This window comes from Xiphophorus maculatus, chromosome 24, assembly GCF_002775205.1.
Source record: "Xiphophorus maculatus strain JP 163 A chromosome 24, X_maculatus-5.0-male, whole genome shotgun sequence".
Taxonomy (NCBI): domain Eukaryota; kingdom Metazoa; phylum Chordata; class Actinopteri; order Cyprinodontiformes; family Poeciliidae; genus Xiphophorus; species Xiphophorus maculatus.
The window spans coordinates 5793993-5819137 of NC_036466.1; the positions used below are offsets into that span (position 1 = coordinate 5793993).

Genomic DNA, 25145 nt, shown 5'->3' on the forward strand with positions numbered 1-25145 from the left:
GGAACAGTCGGTGCGGGGGGTGAGTTAATTCAAACGTAGCAGGAAGACACACAGACAATCAGCTAATTAGACCCACAACTCACCACGTTAGTGAGGAAATCACCGTCGCTGAGTTCCTCCAGGTCCAACAGGTTGGTTCCTCCGGAGGAATAGAGTTTCTCCTCTGTTAAACTGTCTAAGATAGACTCCATAATGACTGTCTGTGTCTGTCTGCTGCTCTTAAAAGACAGATGGACAGGGAAAAGTCTTCAAATCAACTCATTAAAAATAATACAGTTGGTTTTCAGATGGTTCCAGCCTCCTTTATTTACAGCCGGAGAGATGAGCTGAGTCCAGCCGAAGCAACTTGTCTCGGTGTCAAACGTGAAAATGGGATGATTTACACATCATTCCGCGTCTCTCCTCCTTGCGCTGCAGCGGAGCGGATCTCGGTCGTCATCTGTCCTCCTCTCCGCTCGCGTGCGCTCCCAGCCACGCGCCGATGAATATTCAATACAGCCCCGCCCCTTGACGTCAAATATTTAACACCCCTACAAATTATTTGCGTGTGCTAATGATTATTCAGTGTAACCCCTCCCCGTTGCGTCAGTTTAGGAAGTTTTAAGAAACTAGGATTACCGAAACTATTTCTATATGCTAAATTCAGGACTAATGACATATTTTTTTGTTTTTCTTTCTTTACATTTTGAATTCTAGATACTCTAATTTTACAATTTTATTCAAATTTTAGGAACGCACAGATAATATAACACTTGAATTAAACATACATAACGGTGGATGTATTTAAAGGGGCAGTATTATGCATTTTCTAGTGACATTTTATAGCACAATTAAGTAACTATGTTACATCCAGTTATAAAAATGCTATATAGATATAAAATATGACTTAAAATAAATTTTACTTTGTAATTTAATGCCTTGAAATTGGGCTTCTGTCTCTAAAAACTGCTCTTTCTGAATTTCCACCTTTGGGAAGTGAGCATAACATCACTCCTCTATTAAGGCTTTAACAACGGTTTTACTGGAGTTGTACTGAGAAATAGGCCATATGACGAGCTACCAACAGTTTTTAGTGCAATACTTTGTAATCCACTTAAAAAACATTGATGGAAACTTGGCTAGTGAGTGAGTTCTTTACTGACACGGGCTGAAAGGCCACCCAGAAAGGAAGAAGCCACACAGCTTTTAAGCATTTCAATCATCTTATTGCCATAAGGAATGAAAATTGAATGGTGGGCAATGGCTAAAACCAATATGCACTGGAAAATCAAAGTAATGTTTAACTAATGTTCTCTAACCCCTGGTTAGAGAATTGTTAAAATAAAGTTCAGTAGAACATTTAGAGACTTTCATGTGTTCACTATATAGTCAATAATCAATATCTGTCAGTCGACAGGCGCTGTTAGCATAGATAAGTTTTTAGTTCATTCTTGTGCAATATTTTTTGAATGAACCATCTAATTGAAGGTAAAACATGAAGTTGATAACTGTGTATATTGGATTACCACCATATTGTGCTGCATATTAAACAATAAGATTAGACAAGATAAAATTAGACAATAAATAACTCAAATGAACACATCCATCAAAACATGTTTCTTTGATTCATTGTCTTAATATATTCTATGCTGCTTTTTAAGCATATTTCAATCTACAAATGGTAAATTTGTGAATTATCATTTGACATAGTAAACCAGACTTACCTGAATGACTTGATAGAAAGATTTTCTGTATCCCTCATCCTGCTGTTAAAGGCTTAATTCCCTAATTGCTAGATTTTGCTCTTAGGTGCTATTCAACCACCAGACTTTTAGTGCAAAGAGTTGACCTTATGTAACAGAAAAGTTCAACTGCATGACAGGCTAACTCACCCAGAAGAGTTGAAGGTTTAATTCTAGATATTCATGTTCTCCAAAGGTTATGTGTTTTGCAAAACTTGTTTGCTTTGGCTTTGTCTCTGTAATACTGCAAAAACACAAAATCTTACCTTTTTGTCAGGGTTGCATGTCTAAATATCTTAGAAACGTGAAATAAGACAAAACTAACTCAAAAGTAACTTTTTAGCTAGATGTAATAGCTTATTTTTAGTCAGTAATTACTTAATATTGATAACAAAGTGCTTATTCTATAGGCAGATTATTTCACTTTTAACAAAGGAAAAATGTCTTGTTATAAGTGAGATAATCTGCCTATGGAACAAGCACTGTTTCATCAATATTAAGGAATTATTGACTTAAAACAAACTCACATTTCTTGCTGAAAAGTTACTTAGTAAGATATTGTGTTTTTGCAGTGTACAAACAATGGGTTATAAAAATCTCCATTATATTTTAAATACTCTATAAATCTTGAAGATTGTCAACATTGTTACCTTTGAGGTCCAAGTTATCACAATGTATTTTTTTTCCTCATCATAGATGGAGCTCCAATACTTTTACACCACTTCAGTCCTTTATTAACATTGGAACAGATTTCTCTCCATATTGAATCGGTTCTTAACATAATAAATCCCAGCTGGAAATGAGCAGAGCAACGCCACCTTGGCAACACTCCTGCTTGTGAGTCTTAAAAGGTCAAACAATAATCTGAAACAACATATTCCTGTTCATGCTCTGCTCATTGCAAGAACTGGCTGTCTCTTACTCTTATCTTACTGTTTCCTGCACATACAGAGCTGCTCACCGGAGGAAAAGTTGCATCTAGGTACATTCGGGATTACATATGAGATAGATTTGATTAATAAGACAATCTGCAACCAAACCATGAATGTCATGTTGTCAATGCGTCTGGGAAGGGATGAATGAGGTAAAGCTCCAAAATGTTTTCTGTTAGATGCTGAAAAACACTTAACACTGGTGAAGAGTTTTACCTTCCAACAATAATATGGCCCTGAACATCCAGCTAGAAGTTTAAATCTTATCATGGCAAATAGCTAATATGGACCAGTCAAAGTACAGGCCTAAAACCAACTGAGAAGCGGTAGCAAAGCTTCAAAATGTGACATTTGTGAGGCATGAAAGGTAAATTTTTGCCCACTTTTAAGTTGCTAACAAAGCCTGTTAGCGTTTTATTCGGTTTATGATAATTTACTGAGGACAAAATCCTCAGTAAGGAGGATTTTGGATGATTCTTCACAAGAATCATCCAAGTAGATGATTCTTGTCAAGATTGTTCATAAAAGGGTCAGAGAAGATTCAAAATTAGCTTTTTCTCTTCAGGCTATTGTCTCCACTTTCAGTCTTGCATTTTCTCCTTTCTACTCTTATCTTATGAACCATTTCCCCACTTCTTCGCTTCTACCCAGGCTAGTTTCGGCCTCCGCATATCAGCTTTCGAAGGTGTATCTGCCCAAGGGACAAGGCGTCCTTATTTTTTTTCCCACACACACCTCGGTGTTGTATAACCGAAGTGACCTTTAGCAATCCACAGTAGAACCTAATAAATCCTGAGGTTGTTATGATGGAGTAACAACAGGCATAGATGAGTTTTCTCAGCCACATACTTCTCAGATTATGAAAATTTTATCAGGTTGTCTGATCCTTCCTGAAAAAGATGTTCATCGAAGTCGTCTTTTACTGATTGAAAACAGTTTTTCACCATTCCCCGACACATGAAACATGACCTACTTATGCCTGAATCGGTCCCATTTCTGGTTATCCTCTGAATAAAAAAAATGAACCTAAATATCTGAGACTTCAGGATCATCTTCTAGTTCATTCTTGTTCTGAAGTATGTTCAGCTGATAAATGCTGTTCATCACCTATGCAGTAAATTTTCCTTTTGACTCGTTGGAAGTGAGTTTTTACAGCTGTTCTTAGGAAACCAGATGTGTGACAGGAGGCTGATGAAAGGACTTAAACCTAAACCAGGCACTTAGAGCTTTTCTGTTTGCAGAATTCTTTCGGCAGCATTTTAAATCATCCTTTGAGCAAATTTCTCATGAATCTGTGTCAAGAACCTCAGAACATTATTCGATCTTTAAACAAATTTTAACTTTAAAGGAAGACAACTTGAGAAAATACACAGAAGCTAAAATGTATACATATATTTTTGAGATATTTAGGTATAATTTTGTCATTTTAGTGAATAAAATTTTTTTTTCCATAAAGAATTGAAAACAGATTACTGAAATATGTAGGTATTTGTTACCCATGTCAATAAATTAAAGGAGTTCTTAATAAAATAATCCAATCTGTTTACAGATTTAAGCTGATTTTGGGGCTTTGCAGGCAATTTTGAAGCATCTTGTCTTTATGTCAACTTTATTTGTATAGCTCATCCCCCACAACTCATGCTGCACAACATTCAACTAAAAAAAACTAAAATAAAATAACTTAAAACAGATGTTAAAATGAAAATGTTCAGGTCAACATGTTAAGCTTTCTGCTCAATACTTGAATTCAATCTGAATTTCTGCTTTAGAAATATATTTGCTAAAATAAATGTTAAATTCTTATTTGACCTACTTTATTCACTGTTTCAAGACTTTCATTTGAATCTAAGTCAATTAATGATTGGATGAAAATTTTCTGACGCTTGCTCTGATCCTCCGCTCCTGATTGGCTGTCTGTGTGATGATGCGGGCATGACTCATCTTCTATTCTGAGCCAAAAAAATAGCTGACTTGGGGGTCCTGACCTTTTGTCTCCCTGGCGACTGCCCTGATGTCATCACCTCTTGTTGATCAACATCCTTCTCTTCCCTCTCGCTTGTTTTACTGCTTCTCTAATCCGTTCAGGTTTGTTGCACCGCAACTGAAAACTACTCCGAGGTGGAGGATGTGCGGATTGTGAGACGCTCTCTCAATTACCATTAATGCAACTAACTTTGTTAACTGGCTTTAGTAGATTCACTGTCACACTCTTTCATGGCACTGAATGTAAATCGATGCTTTGCCATTTGCTGTTATCATAAAAGAACTGATTAGAATGAGAACAATCAGCCCCCTGTCTCTGCTCGTCATGTAGCTTTAAAGAAGCCACATGACGAGCAAAACCAGATGCTTTCCTTAATTTTCTATTAAAATAGAAAGACTGTATCCCAGCTTACATATTAGAAAATTTAGCGTAAGAAAAAAATGTGACTGGATTAAAGTTATAGACTGCCTAAATGCCACAGCAATGCAGTAGTTCACTCAAAAAGAGCCCCGACCAAGTATAGACTTCATATGCTTCAGTGTATGGATATATCAATCAAGCTGAAAGTTTAAATCTGCAACTTTCTGCATAGTTTAAACATGTGTGTTTATATATACAACCAAAGGGCCTTGCGGTTTTTTGGCTTGGTGGCAACAGGGTGGAGTGACTGACGTATAATAAATGGCCATGGGGGTGGACAAATTTGTAGAGCCGCGGGTGAGCACACCTCCAATTTTCTATAACAAATAGTTAGAGACTGCTCACTCATTGTGGTTCCAATAAAAAAAGACCAAACTTCGACAAAGAAACCCCGATTTTTTTCCTCCTTTTTTTGTTTCCTCGTCAGGATTTGCCTCATATTCTGCCGTTCACAGTCTTCCCCTTTCTTGTCTCGCCCCTCAGATGCCTCGCTGTGATTGTGAAGTTCAGAAGTTCAAAGAAGGGCGAGAAGCTTGCGGGGGAAATGCAGGGACGCTGTCGAGCAGTGCCAGGTCGGTAATGAAAGCCAGCTTCATTCTTTACATGCTCTTACATCATCATCTGCACTGTTCAAGCAGCTGTTTTCCTCACAGTCCCACTGCTGAACTCTAACAACAAGTTCACTGCATGTCTTTTGAGTTTCTTGTGCTACTTTCTAAATGAGTGGCATTGAGATGATGAAATCTGCATCATAGAGCAAGATCATCATCATTTATTTCCAAGAATTGGCCATCTGATTTTGAAGTTTTCTTTTATTCTGGCGTTATTTCTATAAAATCTTACATTTTGATAAGCAAAAGTATTTAGAGGGTTAGAGTCGGGTCAGACAAGTCCCTCCACACCAAAGGAGTTCATGGGTCTGGCCAAAATCTGCAAGGTAAGATGGGGAGAAAAGTTGACTTCGCTTCCCTCTATTGGTGGAACAATCACATAACAATACAACAAGTAAATCTATGTAAGCAAATACTTCAGTTTTATTAAAAGAAAAGACACCAACAGAAGAAACGTAGTTAATTTCGCTTTTATCCTTACACAAATACAAATTTGATAATTTTGTTTTTATTTATAAAATGTCTCCAGATAAAATCACTTAAAAGTTAGATCCCGGCTGAATAGCTTGCTGCTGTCACCACTGCATTGTCTTTGAGCGCGTCAGCTTCCTGGTCAAAGCATGGCGGACTGTCAGCATGTAGGAGCGCCTGTCAGGTAGGGGGCGCTGCTGATCCAACGTCAGCCTGTCGCACATGAAACAACATAGGAGCAACGCCAGGGGAGGCTAGAGACATAAGAAAATTGAACTGTTTCTTAGCTCCCCCAAACCAGCAAAAGCTTTTAAAGTCTGAGACAGAATAAAGAACTAAATAATCTGGATTATTGTGGCTTCAGAGAGCCGTATGTTTATTTATTAAGAAAAAACCTTCCAAACCTAACACTGTCTGGCAATAAGATTTTTGCATTTGACAGCATAAGTGTCTGGTTTAAGGTCAAACCTCATCAATTTATTTTGATATTTTTTTATTTTATTTTAATTATTTATTTTGGTCATTTATATCTTTTCCATACACGAGTAAAACAAAAACATACCATGCTAAAAAAAAACTAAGCTAAAGAAAATAAAACAAGACAAAACTAATACATAAATAGACCAACAATATTTAAATTCCTGTCAATGACAAGTACATAAAATGTAGACCAAAAATGTCTACAGTTTTATGTAGACCAAGCATTTAAGTGACATTCAAAATATATTTTACATTGTTTAAACACAAAATAACATTTTAAAAAAGCTAAAAACCACAAGGGCTGCATAAAATTTCAACATCAGTGATGTAGTTTGATCTAACCATATAATGTGCATGACTGGTAAAGTGTCAAATTGAAATGTTTTAGCAGTTTGTGTTAAAAAATAAATAAAAAACGCAAAAACAGACCTGATGAGTTGGAAAATTACTGCTTCCACTGATAAAACTGCCTCAGCTACTGACAGCTCTCTGAAGCCACATCTGCACATGAGACACATAAAGAAAATCAGCAGGGAAACAAATTGAAATGTTACATTTCTAAAGAGCAGTTGTACAAACATAAGTATACAAAACCCTAAATCTTTGGCGAGTCTCTGTCCCTCCTCTGTTGTCACCTTCCTGCCGACTTCCAGATCTGCCTTATTGGCTACCAGCACTGTAGGAAAAACTGACACACAATAAAATGGCAGTAAAACAGCAGTGAGCAGGATGATGCCTTGGCATGCAGTCTGCCTACAGAGCACAGGATGGACTACCAAACAAGGAATGTGAGTTAGCTCCAGCTGCTCATGTGTGTAGGTGACAAAAGACAGATGTCAACCAGAGAACAAACTGTCTCTGGAGGGCAACATAATGAACACAGAAAGGTCAAAGGTTCAGCTGCATGTGTTCAAGGATCCTTAAAGAGACTTTATCTAAAATTAAGGCAAGAACAGTAACTTGAACGACTCCATGTAGTGAAGACGGTGATCGTTACCGAGACTTTGCTTGGTTTTGTCGATGAGCGTTTTAAGTCGAGGGATTTCCAGGAAGCTGGAGCGCTGAGTGATAGAGTAGAGCAGTAGGAAACCATCAGCCCAGCGAATGGAGGACTCAATAGAAGCCACAGAGTTCTAGAGCAGAATGTGTCATAAAATACTACAATTAAGCCATTGTTAGCATTATATGTAAGCCTTAGTTCAGAGACACATAGTCAAAAAAGCTCTCTGAGCTGTATAAAAGTTTGAAGCAAAGTGCTTAGCTTAGTTTCGCACAAATGCTAAGAGGAAGTAAGAAGCTAGATTTATAAATACAATTCACACACTCATTTCTGTAGTTTTTTTTTTTTTTTTTTTTACCATTATTCCGTGAGATTTAGAGGCTGGTGAAAGTAGGTTTGCATTTTTTGTAATTTGGAGACTTGCTAAGTACTAAACTAGCCTCCAAACTGACTTGGAAATAGCATCTTTTGCTTAAATGTTAATATGCAGCTTTTGTATTGAAGGTAGGAATAGTTGTAGAAATAATTTGCTTCGTTTCTCATTAAATCAGTACCACTTTCCAATAGATGCATTGTTACTTTTGACAAATAATATTTAAAACCTACCTTACAAGGTAAATCCAAGATCTCCAGATCAACAGTTTCCTGGTCCACTGTCCGACTACATCTGTATGTCACCTCTGCAGAAATACCTTAGTCATTACTGTATGCTCCATGTCAGAAATAGAATAATATTTACTGGAATCTCACCCGTCTTATGGTCATATTCGCCAATAAAACGCTTCGTTATAAACCGAACACACAGTGCTGGAGATACAAAACAGACATGATCATTGCACAGTGCCTAACCCGCAACACAACACATGCGGACTTACAAAAGAAATTTCACACATAAGGCAGTGCTTCTGAGAGATAATCCCATTAAATCAGGCTTACGAACACAGAAAGCATTAAATTGATGCAAAATCTTGGAAATTCTAAAGAAAACACTTGCAAACAACAAATCAACAAATTGAGAGGAGTAAGAAATTGTAAAGCAGTGCAAAGCAGAGCAAGATAGCATAAAAATCTAACTTAAGTTCTCATAAAGAAATGCAGTTAGAGATGACCAATTTATCTATTGGTATTTTACTTTGTGTATCAACACAAAGTAGTGCATTATTGTGCAGTGGAAGGGAAATGATAATAGATTTGCAAGAAACATTTAGGTGAGAAGAAATGTAATTTTTTCAAGCTGAAATAAACACTTCACTTTATCCTGTATCCATCATACCTACAGTCAAACATGGTGGAGGAAGCAACATTGTGTGGGGTGGGGGATACTTTTTATCAGAATGGATAGGTAAGCTCATCAGAGTTGATGCACTAGCATGTCCAGCTTTTCAGATTTTAAATGTGTGAAAATGTTAAAATTGGTTTAGATTTTCTTTCCACATTAAAATCAGACGTTACGCTCATAAAACACATTGAAGTTTGTGGTTCCAAAGGGGAAGAAATGTTTGATTTCAAAGACACTATAGAAAACAACAACAGCGACACAGAAGACAATATAAGACAAGAGATCCAGAAATGCAAACATCATATTTTATGCTAGATTTTTACTACTGAAGCAAAAATCAGAAACACATCCTTCATCTAACACATATAACCTGTCAATGCTCACACTAATCTGACAGCAAAACATTTGTGGGTCAACTTCAGATCCATGCCAAGTTTCCATTTTTCTCTGTCTTTTGAACCAGCACTTATCCTAAAACCTCTCTTGTTTAGCACTTATCCTAAAACATTCATACAATCAATCTGATTTCCGTTTCCCCTTGAAGTTTTAAGTTGTCCACTTTACCTGTTTTTCCAGTGTTCTGAGCTCCCAGAATGAGGAGTTTAACAGGAACCATTCTTTCCAATTTGCAGACTAATGTTATGTTATCAACTTACAAGAGATCAAAGCAAAAAAAAAACAAAAAAAAAAACAACCAAACTATCTAGGGGAGTAAAAGGAAAACAGAAATCAGCTTGCCTCCCAGTCAGACACTACACAGATGCGACTGTCTTCTCTCCTGCAGGGTGCCTGTGTGACTCTGCACTTGTGTTTGGTTATAACAGGTCTTTCTCTGTGGACAGGACATGACAGGAGCAATTTATCCAAAGAAACAGGGTCCAAGTCCAAACACAAATCTTATTTTGGCTCCATTAAAGAAATATGTACACCATTGCAGTGAATTAGAACCATGCAGAAACATTGTCTCATATAATATTGAGCTTCTGTAGTTTTGAATGTGCAAGCAATAGGAAAATGCTTATCTCATTATTATTACTTAAATATCTGTGGGCGTCTGATCAATGCCGTGCTTCAGTTATTGATCATCATGTTTCAGCCGACATTTTGGCGCCTGCTGTAGCCCAGCATCCCAATCCATTGCATGTGATAAATGGTAAATGGACTGAACTTATATAGCGCTTTTCCAGTCATTTTTGACCACTCAAAGCGCTGTACACTAGAGTCACATTCACCCAATCGCACTCACAAACATGCACACATTTATACACCGATACGCAGATCGGTAGGCAATTTGGGCTTAAGTGCCTTGCCCAGAGGCATGTGGCAGGAGGAAGCTGGAATCGAACCTACAACCTTCCGATCGCAAGACGACTACTCTACCAAAGAGCCACAGTCGCCCCGTTTGGCGTATACGTTTGGCTCCACTGTGTAGATAAATATCAATATCTATCAACAGATACCTTTAATTTCTACACCATCGCAGTCAGTCGACAGGTTTTCATCCCATCGCACGCAAAAACGCACGTTCCTACACAGATACGTTTAAAGGTTTGAGTGACTGCCCAGGGGCAAATTGTCTGGTAGCAGAACCGCAACCGACAATTCTACTTGCTAAGCCAGTGGTTGGATTGTAACTAGTTACAATATTTGTTTCTAGACAATTAAATGCCTGGAAGACAGGTTCTTGCAGGTCACATATTGCTGTTAAAGGTCAGTGACCAGTCTGCATTCTGTAATGAAGAGACAAATCATCTTTAGTTCTGCACTGATTTTTTTTGTTGTATTTATCTGTTGTTTTGTTATTTTTGGCTCTGTAAAGCAATTTGGTCTTCTTCATTGCAGTTGTGTAGAGTGCTATATAAACGATTGATTGGTTATGAAGATGCATTATAATAAATGAACAACACTGTAGACTGAATAAAGGCATCCTTAAGATTTTATTTATATTTCTCAGCATTATTGAATAAAGCTGCTTCACAGAGTGAAAACAATGTAATGTATACAACGAGGAAAAGTTTAAATTATAGAACAACAGAGACTTGTGTTTCAGGGCAGATGGAGGTGTTCAGCAGACGGATGGCTCGTCGACCGCAGCGGCTCCCTCTGTGAGAGCTTTGACACACTTGGCCATAGTTTGGGAAGCTCTGCTGATGGAGTCTGAACGAGGAAGAAGCATGTTTGGTTTGGCACATCTTTTCATTTTGTGGAGTTTTACTAATTCATTGAAATTACCGGTCATGTAGAAGTCCTTAGCGGTGACCTGAGGTGGCACCAGAGGAGCTGCAATGAGGTCCTGACTTACAGTCTGGGAATAAAGAGAAACATTAGAAAAACATTTATGTCTGAGAGCAAGAATGGCAGGAAGAAGAGGAAGAATCATTTCCAACCTTTGAGAGTTCATTGGCCTGTTTGAAGTAGTTCGCCTCCTCTACATCATCATAACGGACCAGGTTGGGAGAGACCTCTGCCAGCCTGGATCGGACCTCTTCCAGTGAGTCATAGGGCAGCGTCACACCTGCTAACTGCAATCAAAACAATCGCTCATAAAAATGTCACTAAATAACTTCTGAGCAATGATAGTGGACTGACTGACCTCAGATACAGCTCTGATAATTTTCCAGTCGTCTCTGGCCATGCCAGGGGGAGTGACAGCCAGCTTGGTGTGCTGGCTGCGGCCCTCAGTGTTGACATAGGTACCGTTTTTCTCCGTGTACGCAGCACCAGGTAGGATGATGTCTGCCATAGGAGCTCCCACATCCCCATGATGGCCTGGAGGAGTGAAAATTCATCTTAAATATCCAGGAATGGCTGAAATATTTGCGGTGTGATTTTTCTGTGTGCATACCCTGGTAGATGATGAGGCAGTCCTTCGGCAGGTCGGCTCTGGTGATGCAGCCGGCATCAGCTCCGAGCAGGAACAGGACTTTAGGTGGATTTTTCCTGATTGTGTCAACACCGGCCTTGTAGCCTAGATCTAAGGCAGCCACCTGACTGGCCACTCTGCACAAAAAACACCACTTACAACCTCATGTTCTTCATTCCACATTGATCTAGAGCTTTGGAAAGCCGTACCTGTGCAGGACGTTGAGGACCTTCCAGCCGTCCTCCACCCCGCTGCTGGCCCTGGCGGTCTGAGCGATGGTGGAGACGGCGCTCAGTATCGCAGCACCGTCTTCTCTCTGCAGTGCACTGCTTCCCACAACCACAGCCGGATGTGTTGCAGCTGCGAGGACCTGCAGACGATGAGGAAAGGAGAACCTGTGTACTGTAGACCAGGGATTTAAGATGTCCACAATGATCCGAGCGAGTTTGTGTGTCAGTCACCTGACTGAACGGATGCGTGCCATTTGCCAGCTCCTTCAAGACTGAACTCTCCTCTCCCAGGTGCTCATATGTATAAGTCAGATCAACCTGGTGGCCCACCAAGGCAACGCGCAGCTCATTGTGAAGCCAGCTGCATACAAGAAAGAAGAAAGTCATGCAAGGCCTTGAAAAAGTATTATGTCAAGCACTTTCAAGGATTTAGACAGAAATTAATCACTTTTCAAACCTTGAAAAACATTTTAAAAGGACTTCAAGCACCTATACAAACATGTGTAAACTTTTCCACACGTTTCTCCCTGGTCTGTTTTACCTCTTGCGGATTCTGGCATTGAACAGCGGGGCCTCATAGCGAGGGTTTGTTCCCACAAGCAGCAGGAGATCACACTCTTCGATGCCGGCGATGCGGGAGTTCAACAGGTAATTGGAGCGCAAGTCGGTGCTGAAGAGAGAGCAACGATTCAGTGCCGTTCGATATTAGGAATAATGTGAAGTGAAAGGGAAGCAGAGCCTTCCTCACCCTGCTCCTGCCATGGGGAAGACCTCCTCGGTGCAGAGGCTCTCAGAGTCGAGTCTGTTGAGGAGATCTTTGAGGGAAACCAGAGCTTCGGCATCTGCCATCCCTCCTACGATGGCCGCGACCTCGCTGCCCTGAACGCTCTGGAGCTGCACAGATAATCACATCAAATTAGAACATGTAGCTAAACAGAAACCAGTAAAGCAGCTGTAATAAACTTACAGCTCCTGCAACACGAGTGAGAGCATCCTCCCAGGTGGTTGGTGTCAGCTGACCTGAATTGTCCTTCACCATTGGTTGGGTCAGCCTCTGCCTCTTCAGCCCATCGTAAGCAAACCTGTGAACACATTTAATTAATTGATTAAACATCTGAGGGAGGGGGACAAGTTCCTGTTTTGGGGCATTGGTGCGTCACCTGGTTTTATCAGAGATCCATTCTTCATTAATGTCTTCATGCAGCCTGGGCATCACCCTCATCACCTCACCTCCTCTTGTGCTCACCACGATGTTGCAGCCCACAGAGTCCAACACGTCAATCGACTCAGTTTTCCTGCAAGAACGATGGAAATGAACAGAAATGTTCTGTTTTGCATGGTCATAGAGGAGCATTAAACCCTGCTCTACCTCGTCTCCCAGGGTCTGGCGGTGAAAGCGTAGGGTTTGGAGGTCAGCGCCCCGACAGGACAGACGTCTATGATGTTCCCAGACAGTTCTGACATGAACATCTTCTCCACATATGTCCCGATCTGCAGCTCGTTTCCTCTTCCTGTCGTTCCTAGGTCTTCCACTCCGGCGATCTCGCTGGCAAAACTGGAAAACAATTCAGAAAACCAATGATTGAATCCTTGCCATTCAGCTGACCTGGCCAGACGTATGTATGGTTCACTCACCGGACGCAGCGTGTGCACTGGATGCAGCGGGTCATGATGGTCTTGATGAGCGGTCCGATGTTTTTGTCCTCCACTGCTCTCTTTCCTTCTGTGAAACGGCTGCGGTCTGAGCCGAACTGCATGGACTGGTCCTGAAAACAGATTTCACTTTCCCACCATCTACAGCTTAAGATCCTAATAAAGTCTTTCTTGTGGACAGAGTCAAACTTACCTGCAGGTCACACTCTCCACCCTGATCACAAATGGGGCAGTCCAGTGGGTGGTTTGCCAGCAGGAACTCCATCACACCCTCTCTAATGGCACACGTTCACAAAGTTTATTTGCCATCTTCTAAACCCTAAAAGCATCGTACTGTGAAAATCACACCGTGGTCACTAAATCCTGTACCTGGCTTTGTGTGTCTTTTCCGAGTTTGTGAGGATATTCCAACCTTTCATGACGGGCATGGCACAGGCTGCCACTGGCTGGAGACCACAAGCATAAACACATCTGTTATAAACTTTGTCATAAATCATTTCAGGGCGGTGCCAAATAAGTTTAATACTCCTTCAGCCCAATGTAAAAATACCTTTGGGGCTTTCTCAATCTCCACAAGACACATCCGGCAGTTTCCTGCAACCGAGAGACGCTCGTGGTAGCAGAACCTCGGGATCTGAATTCCTGCTTTCTCACAAGCCTGAAAAGAAAACCAATCAGCCATTCAGACCTCAAGAAAGAGCTGATATCTGTATCGGCCTGATCGGAATATCTCTTTCAGTTGTTCAAAATAATCATCAGTTATAACATTTAGTAAATACTTAAATGCATCGCGACACACAACTCTTTTAGTTTGCATCAAAACCGTCTGAGGATTCTTACTTGCAGGACTGTGGTCCCAGGCTCCACCTCTACTGGTTTCCCATCCACAAACACTTCCACCATGTTGCTGGCAGCGCGCACAGCACAGCGCACTGAAGATGCACAAAGAAAATGAACGATTAGCTAAAACTGCTTCACTTGATCAGCAATTACAGAAACAAAATATTTGACACTTACTGCTATGCTGCAAAAAAGTGCTCAATTTATAATTATGATTAATTATGATTTTGTTTTTGTTTTTTAAATGTGATGTTCGGCAATGAAACTGAAACAGTAAGTGTTGTTGGATCTTACCGGGATTGGAAGGAGCCAGGCTGCCCTTTGCAGCCCCGGCTAGAGCTCGACCAACTGCTGGCAGTCGCAACATGACGCTGCAAGGCGAAATACTGAGGTTTATTGTGACATGCAACAGAATACACTGCATTAAAAAGTGAAAAAAGGAGAGAGAAGATTTGTTTCATAAAGTTCTAGAGATTCAGATCATTTTCCTAGGTTTCAGACTTTTCCTGACTCAAATTCAAGTCATTTTCTGAAGTTGCTAAAATATTATTAAATTATTATTATTATTAAGTATTACATTTAAGTAAAATTTTAAGAGACCAAGTTTTGTGTGTGGAAAAAGACACTGATACATTAAATTTATACTTGTTTGAATGAAGGGACAGTTTATTCTTAACAAAATATTATCGTAAACGTATTAAGACTTGAAATTGTATTCATTAATAATCAATGACAAGAAGCTCTTGTATAATGATAATAGCAGAACAGAGCAGAAAAAGGCAAAAGGTGCTTAAAAATGTCTCTGACAACCGCAGACTGTGCTGTAAGAATAAGTAATAGAATAAGTAATATTGACTAATGAAGCTGGTAACAGAGAAATATTATTAGTCTGGATCAATAGTTAGCTCCTGTCAACAATAACAAGTGTCTTTGCTCCCAAAGTGAATTACCTGACGTTTCTCTGACATTTGCAGGGGTAAGGGCGGACTTAATGTTCGTCTAAGTTTTAAAAATGCTACTTAATGAATAACAGTTTTTTTGTAATATGAAATGAGGTGGTTGCATGAATCTCCCAGGGAGCTAATAACGTTAGCTAACAGTACTCAAGGACACGGACAGTGAGGGTTGTTAGACGGAACCAAAATAAACGCGCTCCAAAATATATATATTTTTATCCGTCTTCTCCTTGCTTAACATGTTTGTCTGCACCTGCATCCATGTAAAATGTGTTGTTGATTCTCACCTTTTGCTATTTGGCCTTCTCGACCAGAACAGCTGTGATGTTAGTTATCTCACCGGAGAAGTGACTATGGCGTGAACGGAAACGCTACTGTTCACTTCCGTTGTACCGCCTGAATTTTCACAATAAAAGTCTCTTTACCTTTCAAAATTTTTATGCAAGACTGACACAATCTGAATTATGTTAAATAAGTTTTATGCTTATTATTATTATTATTATTATTATTATTATTATTATTAATAATAATTTGTAAAATATTTTTTCCTCTATGTGTTTTAACGAAAGAGGATTTTAAACAACTATTCTAACTTTATTCTCAATGTTCTGGTTTAGTCTGTGAGTAATGTAAGTAGTGAGTTTAATGAATGGTTTTACTATTATAGTTAAGCTTTACATAAAGTGTAAGCTGTCTGCTACAGGTTTGGATGGTAAAATCGAGAAGCGACGTGTATTAGGTAAAAATCTGCCACCCACTGGCCAAAAGGTAAAGGTGCATCACATTTTTAAAATTAAGACACTCAATCCAGCTGTCCGCAGAGATTTTTTAAATTAATTTTATTTGCTTATTTATTTTTTGCAGACTTCTGGCTTTAATCTCATAATTTTGACTTAATTTGGCCACTTAGCAGAATCACCTTAAACTGACATGTTGCTCCAGAAAGTTAGTTCTCATCCTGCGCAACTCTTATGATCTGCAATACCTTTTTTGGAAACGTGTGTGTTATGAAGTATGAATTATGGAAAAGTTCTTAAATTATTTCTCATCGTACTTTTTTAATAACAAAATATGTTTAGATGTGTAGGCTTTTGAGATCTACTGTATCAGAGCCATTACTCCCTGCCGTCCCCCCCTCCCACACATATCATAACCTCGCAGTCACACATATATATCCCCCACCCCCACACGGCCATATTGTTCTGCACTTTGCACTGTCACATTATCTGTACTTTGCCATAATTGGACCTGCTGCTACTTATTTGGTGTGGTTGAGTGCCTTTAGTTAATTTAGTTGTATATATTGTTATTATTATTATTGTGTGTTTGCTTATTTATACTGTATATATTTGACCTTTTGCACGGGAGCTGCAATGGAAATTTCGTTGAATTCTGTTCAATGACAATAAATGCTATCTATCTATCTATCTATCTATCTATCTATCTATCTATCTATCTATCTATCTATCTATCTATCTATCTATCTATCTATCTATCTATCTATCTATCTATCTATCTATCTATCTATCTATCTATCTATCTATCTATCTATCTATCTATCTATCTATCTATCTATCTATCTATCTATCTATCTATCTATCTATCTATCTATTGCACTGAAATCTCCTAAATTGTGTCCGAAACTCTTTGTTTTTCCTAGATTTTCAGCTTGACGCAACAGTTCCTCTGTAATGAAGCCTTGAAAGATTTTAACACACGTTTTTTATTAGTACGCGTCAGGTTTCACCAATAACTCTTTGGAAAAAGAGTTGTAGAACGGCTGGACCTCATACACTACATTTCCCATGATGAAGTGGGAAATTTACCGGAAGTAACTACGTGTGCACTTTCGCAACTGTCCAGGAAGCGTTTTCCAAGCAGCTACAGGGACGAGAAGGATAATTGTTTTGGTTTTTTTCCCCCGAGGAGAATTAAACCAAAAGTAGGTAATTATTTAAATTATTGATTTGCGAAACGATTTTTTGTTAATTAAAATATCAACCAGGTGCCAGTTTTAGATAGAACTTAGACAGGCCCTCTCTAATTCTCAGACTTGTTAGCAACAAGCTAGGTAGCTGGTGTTTGTTAACAAACAACGTGAAATAAAAACGATGTATAATATTTTAGGGCTTGTAAATGACTAAATTTTGATCCAGTACAGTCAACAAAAGATTTTAGTGGTATGTATATTATAAGAGATGCATAATTCTGAGGTTTTGATTAATGTAGCAGTTGTAGCTCGTGCTACCCCTCAGATTTAGTTTTTTAGATCCTTATTAATGGTTTTTATTTGACAGAATTATCAATATTTGAGTTGTGTCTGAGTCACAATGCGAGTTACATGCATAATGCATGTAGCTGGTTGTGTATTATGAAATTGTACTGTTGGAGGAGGTTTGTAAAACATGATACAGCTATACTGCAGATTAAATGTTCTACAAGATTTATGTAAGCTGCTTTAAAACTCAATTTATGTGATAAAAATACATGTTCTTTAGATTTTCAATTACGAATATCCACAGTGCAACTGGTATGCGAGTAATACGGCAAGACAAAAGTGACCTGAAAATGGAACCTTGAGGAATCCTGCATGAGATAGTTGTTCACTCAGATTTTTGATTGCTGTCTTTCTAAACCTGCGTTTTCTGATTTGTGGTCAGGCACCATGCTGCCGACTACCTCGCCACAAAGTAACGGCGACCCCAGCTCCAGGGATGCTGCCCGTCACACAGCAGGTGCCAAGCGCTACAAATACCTACGGCGACTGCTCTATTTCAGACAGATGGACTTTGAGTTCGCCATGTGGCAGATGCTTTACCTGTTCACATCGCCACAGAGGGTCTACCGCAACTTCCACTACAGGAAACAGACAAAGGACCAGTGGGCAAGGGATGATCCCGCATTTCTGGTCCTTCTCAGCATCTGGCTGTGTGGTAAACTTGAACTTGTTGTATTTGTTACATAAATTAAACATTTAAATTAGTGCAGTTACTTCACATTTCTTTGTTTTTGCAGTATCAACGATCGGTTTTGGTCTTGTTCTGGACATGGGAGTCGTGGAGACTTTGAAGCTGCTGCTGTGGGTGGTCTTTGTCGACTGCATAGGTGTTGGTCTGCTCATATCAACCCTTATGTGGTGAGTTACTGTGCTGATTAAAAATACCAAAGCGATCTCTGACAGACACGCTAAAATAAAATTTTCTTTTCCAGGTTTATCAGCAACAAATATCTGCTGAAACAACCCAGCAGAAACTTTGACGTCGAGTGGGGTTACGCATTTGATGTTCATCTAAATGCTTTCTACCCACTTCTAGTCATTCTGCATTTTTTGCAGCTTTTCTTTATCAACCGTGAGTATGTTATCTTCTTCTTCAGAGTGTTGCACTCTGTGGATCTGCAGACAAACTGTTTATGTGGATCTGTTGTTTTTTTTTTTTTTACAGATCTTGTGGTAATAAACTCAGACTGGTTCCTGGGTTACTTTGTTGGGAACACTCTGTGGCTTATCGCCATCGGTTACTATCTCTACATCACCTTCTTGGGCTACAACGGTGAGACTTATGTGTATCAAATTGATTCTGCCTGGCAGGAAACAAACATTTCTTTTTCTGCCACAAAGTAGAATTTAGGTGAAATTGTGTTTTTAACCATTGTTTCTTTCTTACAGCTCTACCTTTCCTGTCGAACACTGTGGTGCTCCTCTACCCCTTCGCTCTGCTCGGCCTCCTGTACTTCCTCTCTATATTTCTGGGCTGGAACTTCACATGGGGTCTCTGCTGGTTTTATAAGTACCGAGTCCAGTAGGAACCTTTTCAATTTCTAATCGGATGCAAGCTGGTTCCAGATGAACTCAAAACAAACAAAAAGACAAAGAGAAAAACTCTCAAACTTTCTGTTTCTAGCTGAATGTGGCTGAGAGACTTCTGGCTGACTCTTGGAGAACTGAGACTCTGGCTTGATTGAGGCTGAGCTGGCTCCTTTTGGTTCTGTCAGCTCTTCTGTTGAACTCCAGTAAATGGCGACGTGTTTGTACTAGCTCCAGACAAAAAACGGGACAAACCAGACTTTTATCAATGTCCTCCTTGTGTGACTGCTAAATACACAATACATATATAGTTGTAATATAAGCCGAAAGGTGTCATTTTGAAGAAAAAAAATGTTTGTCTTTAGTTGTGTTTGGAAAAAAAAAATTGATAATCCTGCTTGATGAAGTGGAGAAACTTGGGATGCAGACGTTTTTTCTTTTTTCCTTAAAGTGTACATTCCAAAGCACTTTCAATAAAGGGTTTTATTAACTTAAACTACCTCAGTTTGGGTGCTTGGAGGAGAAACCCACATTTCCCTGTAGTTCTTCAACATGTGTTAGCCTTCTACTGGGAATTTTTAAAAATGTTTTCTTGTGATATTCATTGCATTGGAGTTTCCATTAAATCTGTGGAATGTCAATGTATCAGTACACTAATTTAGACCTTTAAGAATTGATTGAGGTTTAAGTCTCTGTTCTGACTTCCTTAGTTATCATTGAGTCTTCGCCTGAAGGGTTCTCGAAGGATTTTACTTAAATTGTTTGTGATAAATTATCTCACTTTTGCATTATGGAGGATCCTGTGCAGGATTTTAATGCAAAAATAAAAGAAATTTGATGCACTTTGGAACTAGTCTCTAACATAAAATGTCCACAAAGTGAGATCCTGAGAATACTTTGCAAATGCACTGTAATTTGACAAGTTCATGCAAGGAAAAAAAAAAAAGGCTCACCTGCTATGAACTAATTTGTACTTATAATGGCAGATCCAGATTAAGAAAATTTTAATTTTGATAATAACTAAAAGTCTTGGCCAAAAGTTTGGAACCGACAGAAAACCTGTTTTAACAGTCTGCTTCAGTTTCAGTGGCTGCAGCTTGAAACAATATTAGGTTGCTATGAAGCGCGAGTACAATTTATTTCAAAGTTTATCTCATTAATAGAAGCTCATCTGCACAGAGATTAAAAGCTCTGATTAGATTCTTTTAGATCTTACAATCACAGAAAAGGTGATGGTCAAGGGAGTGGGTGTATTCATAAAAACACAAAAACATCTGTCTATGAAAGCAAAGGTTTATTATGCAACTATAGTTCTGCATCCTCCAAAACATTTTCTGTTCATTAAAACTCATAAAAATTTGTCAGTAGAGGATACAAAAATAAACTTTCACCTGGTTGTAATTTCTTAATGCTAAAATATAATCCAGAGCAACAAATTGCCTGGTTTTCAAAAACAGGGTTACATTTTAAAGTTTAACTTAAAAAGAAAACATAAAAATAAAATAAAAGACCCAATCAGTTGTTGGTGTAACCAAGTTTTTCCTCTTTATGCAGATTAATGTTGGCGGAAGGATTGGGAAAAAAGTTTGCTCTAAACACTGTATATTGAAACCCAAAAGCTCATTTCAGGTTCTCCTCGTGTTACATGGTGATGTTTCTACTGTACGGCGTTGTACAGCATTTTCTTCAGCTTCTCCAGGTCAGCTGTTTTCATGATGACGGCCTTGTGCTCCTTCTTCAGGCACTCTATGTAGTCCAGCACCATCATACCCCGGGTGTGTTTCCCATTCAGCTCCACTGTCACTGCCACCTGCCGGAGGAATCACTTTAACCAAGCTGGGATTTTTTTTTAAAAAGTAGCGACAGCGATGGAGGCTCACCTTCTCACTCTCCGTTATGAATCCGTCGTCTACCGCAGCGGCAAGCGCGAACACGTCGCAGGGATTGAAGCCTTGCCCAGCTATTACTTCTTTTTGATACTCAGCTGAACAAGCTTTCTGCGCACACATTAAACACGACAATGCAGCTGCTGCAAACAGTCGTAAAGACATTGAATAATAGTGAACTTACTTTCATTGAAAGATCTGATATCTTCCTGATGAAGGCAGCCTTCTCTGTCTTTACGGACAGCCACTCTTTCCAGAAAGACTGAAAAATTATTTAAATAAATATGTAATTGCATTCAGTTGTTTCCATCTTTTTATTAAAACCCACCAGGTATGACATTTGTCACACTTTTAACTATCCTGTATTCTTATTTGAATTGTATTCTTGCCTAACTTTGGTTGTGGTGATGCAAATGGCATTTTTACAGATTATGTATCTGTTTTTATTCTTCCAGTTTTCCAAATGCCTTCTAGACTAAATAGAATAATTTCTGTCCTTTGTCCTAATTTTTGAAAGAAGGTGATGTGTTAAGGTGGTTAGAATTGTTTTTTCCTTCTCTCAAACCTTCTTGGTTAAATAGAACATCAGTTGTCCAAACTCTGAATTTTCATATGAAACACGTTCCTTAAACTGCAGAGAGAGTGGTAAATTTTGTATTTATTGTAACAATTATAACTATAAATGTTTGTGAATGAATTTTGAAAACCCTAAAAACTGGCTGTACTGTCAGCTATTTTTTTCCCTGTTGGTTCCATTATAGCATCAACAAAATACAAAAATATTTTATGTTTGTGGAGCTTTGACTGCAGTGGCATGCAGTTGCCAAAAAAAATGACAGAAAAGAAGTTGTAAATATTTTTTTATTGTCTCTTTTACCAGTATTACAGTAAATAATAAGATCACCTAACCCTAATATCGGTATTTTAGTGTGTTAGTGGGTTCTTTATCATTTCAGCCAAAGTTATTAAGAGCCATTGTAGAAGAGTGTAAGGGCCTAAGAGCTGTTTGCAGTAATTAAAGCAGTAAATCTTATTTATGTGTAATTGCGTTTGTGTTTTAGGTCTCACCCAGGAGAGGCTGCTCCTGCAGCTGAACTCCCACGCAGCGATGTAGGTGGGACAGGTGTAGCGGTCCAAAACGATGAAAGCCGCTTCAGGATCGGCCACAAAGTTGAACTCTCCACACGAAGTGGTGTTACCCCGAGCTGTAAGCGTGGATAAAGCAGGTGGGTAAATAAAAGAGACTCAATGGGTTGAATTTCTAAAAAAAAAAAAAGTGCCCACATTCAGTGTTTCCTCCCATGATGTAGAGCGCTTTCAGTTTTTTGGGGAAGGAAGGGTCCAGCTGCACAGCGACTGCAAGGTTAGTCAGGGGTCCAGTAGCCACAAGGATCACCTGCAAGCCACGATACATATAAATTTGGAGCTTGAGGCGGACTGTACTGAAGGCGATTTTGCGTCTGTGGTGACAAAAAAGTGTGACTGTGTTAAAACTTATTTTCCCACCTCTCCTGGATTTTCCCTTGCAATTTTAAGCATCGCCTCTGCAGCTTTCTCCTTCTGCAGCAGCTCCACACTTGGAGCATCTGGGTCTGGGACGTCCCCGAGTCCGTCTTTCCCATGATAATCCGATGCGTGCTGTTTTCTGGCCAGCAGAGGCTTCGAGAAACCCTTATAAACTGGAATCTGTTGGACAGAGCGTGTAATTGGAAAACATCCAGCAAAGTCTATAAACCAGACTAAGAAAACCTGTTTGTCGACGTACATCCAGCCTGTTGCAGACTTTCAGGACACGCAGGGTGTTTGTGAGGACGTTCTCCAGAGGAGTGTTGCCGTGGCAGCAGGTGATCCCCAAAACCTTCACATCTTTAGCAGTGAGGGCAATCATGATGGCTTGAGCATCATCGACTCCAGTGTCAACGTCGAGGATCAGCTTCTTCATTCTACAGTAAACGTGTATGTATGTCTATTATAGTCCTTTTTGAAAAGTGCTTATAGGACTTTACAATTTTTACAGAAATTCTGAATTGACATATTTAAATGCAAAGTTCGCATAAGTATTTTGACTAGATATTTGAAAATGGCCATATTTAAGGCATTTTAATATAAGGAGTGCATGATACTAATGAGATTTGAAGCATTTAGATGCACAATGGATCTGTTGATACATATTTTGTAAGGTCATTTTAAATGTAAATCAGGTTCCATATGTAATTAAAATTTGAGACTTAAATCAAGTGTTGAGTTAAAATTAAATTTTGCATTTCAATTTACATCTGATAATTAATTGGAATTGTAGTTAGATTGAAATTTAAGTCAAATTATTGCAACTCTGTCATTAAACCTGCTTTATATCTTATACCTGGGCGAAGATGGGTTTAAACATAAATATGTATTAGAAATAAATATCAATTTTGCTGCATATAACTTTGTCTGCAGTGACGTCTGATTCACAGGTGTAAACAATCAGGTCGCCATGTTTACGCAGGTTGTGGAAAACTCACTAAGTAAGGCAGACTTGCATCATAAATAGCAACTTGGACTGCTGTGGTAGAGTGTAAAGCAGTGGAAGAAGAAGAAAGGTCAAGTGGATAAAATTGAGATAAAGATTCTTCTTGTTTTAGTTCAGAGTACGTTCTTTATTGCTTTAAATCACTTAGTTTTGTTTTGGGGTTTTAGTAAAAGAACAAACATTGATTTTACATTTTAAGTGTAAGCAAGTGATGTGATTTCTGGCCGTATGCATTTATTTACATCTGAAATTGTGAGGAAAATGTCACATATTTTTAGTGGGATGGAGTCCAATAAGAAAGTTACAAATTATCCTGTATAGTACGTCTATACAGTAAGTGAAGTAAAGGCAGGATGCAACATGCCAATCTAGTCTCGATCTTGTCAACAAAAATGACTCAAACTGTTTCTTTTGCTCAGAACAGAAGCAGAAGCAGTCGGCACTAAACTGGCTGACCTGGAAGACGATCCCCTCCCTCCGACTGAAATATAAGGTGAGAGAATTTTTTTTCTTTTCCGCCCAACGTTTAGGTTGGAATGTATTGCCTTACACGATTCCCTCTGGCTGCAGAGCAGCACAGGTAAAATGTCACTCCTCCTCTAAAATGAAGCCCCCAAATTACGCAGTAGGGTGAATATTCCCGCATTGTTCCTGAGCCTTAAAAGGTGAGGCATTGCATCGGCTTTGCACTATTAGAACAAATTCTATTATTTATAACTATTTTTAGATTTTAGTTGCTGCTATCATCCTATACGTGTAAAAAAAAAGAGAAAGAAAACAATTTAAATACCACAATCGTATGCACTGGTGTGGATACAGGAACATTTTACTGTCATAAATAAATTCTGGTACCAGATCACACCAAGCTGAGTTGTTTTAAGATGCCCTGAAATGATCAAAATAAAAGACTCACCTGCTGAGTGAGCGGACCAAAAAGACGAAGAATGAGGAAAAAAGAATGAGGCTTGGAAAGCGACTGAGCGTTGCTTTTATAAAGAACAGCCCAACCCTGAGGACATGTGAGAAGGAGCCAAACTCCACCCTTATTTAGTCTTTGTACGTTAGGAAACATTGGCTGACTTTTAGTTGCTTTCAGCATGTTGAATAATGGTGAAAAAAGTATTTGCCCCTTTACAGATTTCCTGTTTTTAGTCGTAGTCACACTTAAATTGAACCAGCTTTAATGTCATAGGTAACCTGAGGAAATACAAAATATAATTAACAAGTTGTTTGATTTATAACGGGGAAAGGCTGTTTAGCAGAAGTGATTAATTCAATCAAGTCATCCAATTCCTGAAGCAGTAAAGCAGCCCCACATAATCACACTAACAACATGTGTAGTTGTTTTTTTATGTATCTTTTTAATATAAAATTCAGTGAAATGACTATTTGAAAGACTTTCTTTTTATCTCTCCAGACTATTTTTCCTGATATTATAATGCATTTGATCTGAAAGAAAAGAAAAAATCATTTGGTCTTTCCCACAGTGGAGAGGTTGCAGT

General features: G+C 38.8%; 5 protein-coding genes across 15 annotated transcripts in view; 1 reads left to right on the forward strand and 4 right to left on the reverse strand.

Moving 5' to 3' along the window:
- Positions 1-453, reverse strand: part of creb3l1 (cAMP responsive element binding protein 3 like 1) — a 32166-nt gene extending 31713 nt beyond the window's left edge. For both annotated transcript variants that reach the window (XM_023329476.1, XM_014473439.2), the window contains exon 1: positions 84-453. In XM_023329476.1, the coding sequence (XP_023185244.1) occupies positions 84-191 (108 nt within the window). In that variant the 5' untranslated portion in view covers positions 192-453. The remainder of the gene's footprint in view (positions 1-83) is intronic.
- Positions 454-6069: 5616 nt separating this feature from the next.
- LOC102237470 (ras-related and estrogen-regulated growth inhibitor-like) lies at positions 6070-9775 on the reverse strand. Of its 9 annotated transcripts, none has more exons than XM_023329306.1 (7): positions 9463-9775; positions 8370-8426; positions 8226-8299; positions 7617-7680; positions 7214-7307; positions 7049-7120; positions 6070-6352 (listed from the first exon to the last, which is right to left on the reverse strand). In XM_023329306.1, the coding sequence occupies exons 1-7, from the start codon at positions 9512-9514 to the stop codon at positions 6244-6246; spliced, it is 522 nt and encodes a 173-aa protein (XP_023185074.1). In that variant the 5' UTR covers positions 9515-9775; the 3' UTR covers positions 6070-6243. The 9 variants fall into 9 exon arrangements, with proteins under 9 accessions (XP_023185074.1, XP_023185075.1, XP_023185073.1 ...); XM_023329307.1 differs by having other exon boundaries at positions 6070-6393; positions 7214-7295; positions 7617-7752; XM_023329305.1 differs by having other exon boundaries at positions 6070-6393; positions 7617-7752; positions 9463-9774.
- A 1041-nt stretch (positions 9776-10816) lies between these two features.
- LOC102234132 (NADH-ubiquinone oxidoreductase 75 kDa subunit, mitochondrial-like) lies at positions 10817-15815 on the reverse strand. The gene is made up of 19 exons (XM_005811377.3): positions 15728-15815; positions 14779-14855; positions 14485-14576; positions 14195-14302; positions 14014-14090; positions 13838-13919; positions 13627-13757; positions 13361-13546; positions 13152-13286; positions 12959-13073; positions 12740-12885; positions 12533-12661; positions 12223-12352; positions 11971-12131; positions 11744-11898; positions 11492-11667; positions 11286-11420; positions 11131-11203; positions 10817-11055 (listed from the first exon to the last, which is right to left on the reverse strand). The coding sequence occupies exons 2-19, from the start codon at positions 14849-14851 to the stop codon at positions 10964-10966; spliced, it is 2196 nt and encodes a 731-aa protein (XP_005811434.1). The 5' UTR covers positions 14852-14855; positions 15728-15815; the 3' UTR covers positions 10817-10963.
- A 1472-nt stretch (positions 15816-17287) lies between these two features.
- Positions 17288-20191, forward strand: unc50 (unc-50 inner nuclear membrane RNA binding protein). 2 transcript variants are annotated; one of them, XM_023329942.1, is made up of 6 exons: positions 17288-17386; positions 18101-18373; positions 18456-18576; positions 18651-18790; positions 18884-18991; positions 19108-20191. In XM_023329942.1, exons 2-6 carry the CDS (start codon positions 18106-18108, stop codon positions 19242-19244), a joined length of 774 nt encoding a protein of 257 aa, XP_023185710.1. In that variant the 5' UTR covers positions 17288-17386; positions 18101-18105; the 3' UTR covers positions 19245-20191. The 2 variants fall into 2 exon arrangements, with proteins under 2 accessions (XP_023185710.1, XP_005811435.1); XM_005811378.2 differs by having other exon boundaries at positions 17288-17382.
- Positions 20192-20520: 329 nt separating this feature from the next.
- Positions 20521-24630, reverse strand: LOC102234645 (inosine-uridine preferring nucleoside hydrolase-like). Its single transcript, XM_005811379.3, has 8 exons — positions 24557-24630; positions 22897-23074; positions 22638-22817; positions 22416-22527; positions 22200-22336; positions 21316-21393; positions 21126-21242; positions 20521-21055 (listed from the first exon to the last, which is right to left on the reverse strand). Exons 2-8 carry the CDS (start codon positions 23071-23073, stop codon positions 20903-20905), a joined length of 954 nt encoding a protein of 317 aa, XP_005811436.1. The 5' UTR covers position 23074; positions 24557-24630; the 3' UTR covers positions 20521-20902.
- Positions 24631-25145: the final 515 nt, after the last annotated feature.

Bases quoted from the DNA above. Each gene is read 5' to 3' on its own strand.
- LOC102237470 (XM_023329300.1), bottom strand. From the start codon at position 9,514: ATGGTTCCTGTTAAACTCCTCATTCTGGGAGCTCAGAACACTGGAAAA. The intron at 7,753-8,225 runs GTAGGTTTTAAA...ATTCTGCTCTAG, and splicing joins TCTTGGATTTACCTTGTAAG to AACTCTGTGGCTTCTATTGA. The intron at 6,353-7,048 runs GTCTGTTTTTGC...CATGTGCGACAG, and splicing joins GTAATTTTCCAACTCATCAG to GCTGACGTTGGATCAGCAGC.
- LOC102234132 (XM_005811377.3), bottom strand. From the start codon at position 14,851: ATGTTGCGACTGCCAGCAGTTGGTCGAGCTCTAGCCGGGGCTGCAAAG. The intron at 13,287-13,360 runs GTAGAGCAGGGT...TCGTTCTTGCAG, and splicing joins GCCAGACCCTGGGAGACGAG to GAAAACTGAGTCGATTGACG. The intron at 13,074-13,151 runs GTGACGCACCAA...ATGTGTTCACAG, and splicing joins TGGATCTCTGATAAAACCAG to GTTTGCTTACGATGGGCTGA.
- unc50 (XM_023329942.1), top strand. From the start codon at position 18,106: ATGCTGCCGACTACCTCGCCACAAAGTAACGGCGACCCCAGCTCCAGG. The intron at 18,577-18,650 runs GTGAGTTACTGT...TTTCTTTTCCAG, and splicing joins CTCATATCAACCCTTATGTG to GTTTATCAGCAACAAATATC. The intron at 18,791-18,883 runs GTGAGTATGTTA...TTTTTTTTACAG, and splicing joins GCAGCTTTTCTTTATCAACC to ATCTTGTGGTAATAAACTCA.
- LOC102234645 (XM_005811379.3), bottom strand. From the start codon at position 23,073: ATGAAGAAGCTGATCCTCGACGTTGACACTGGAGTCGATGATGCTCAA. The intron at 22,528-22,637 runs GTGGGAAAATAA...CGTGGCTTGCAG, and splicing joins CAAGGGAAAATCCAGGAGAG to GTGATCCTTGTGGCTACTGG. The intron at 21,394-22,199 runs GTGAGACCTAAA...ATAATTTTTCAG, and splicing joins GCAGGAGCAGCCTCTCCTGG to TCTTTCTGGAAAGAGTGGCT.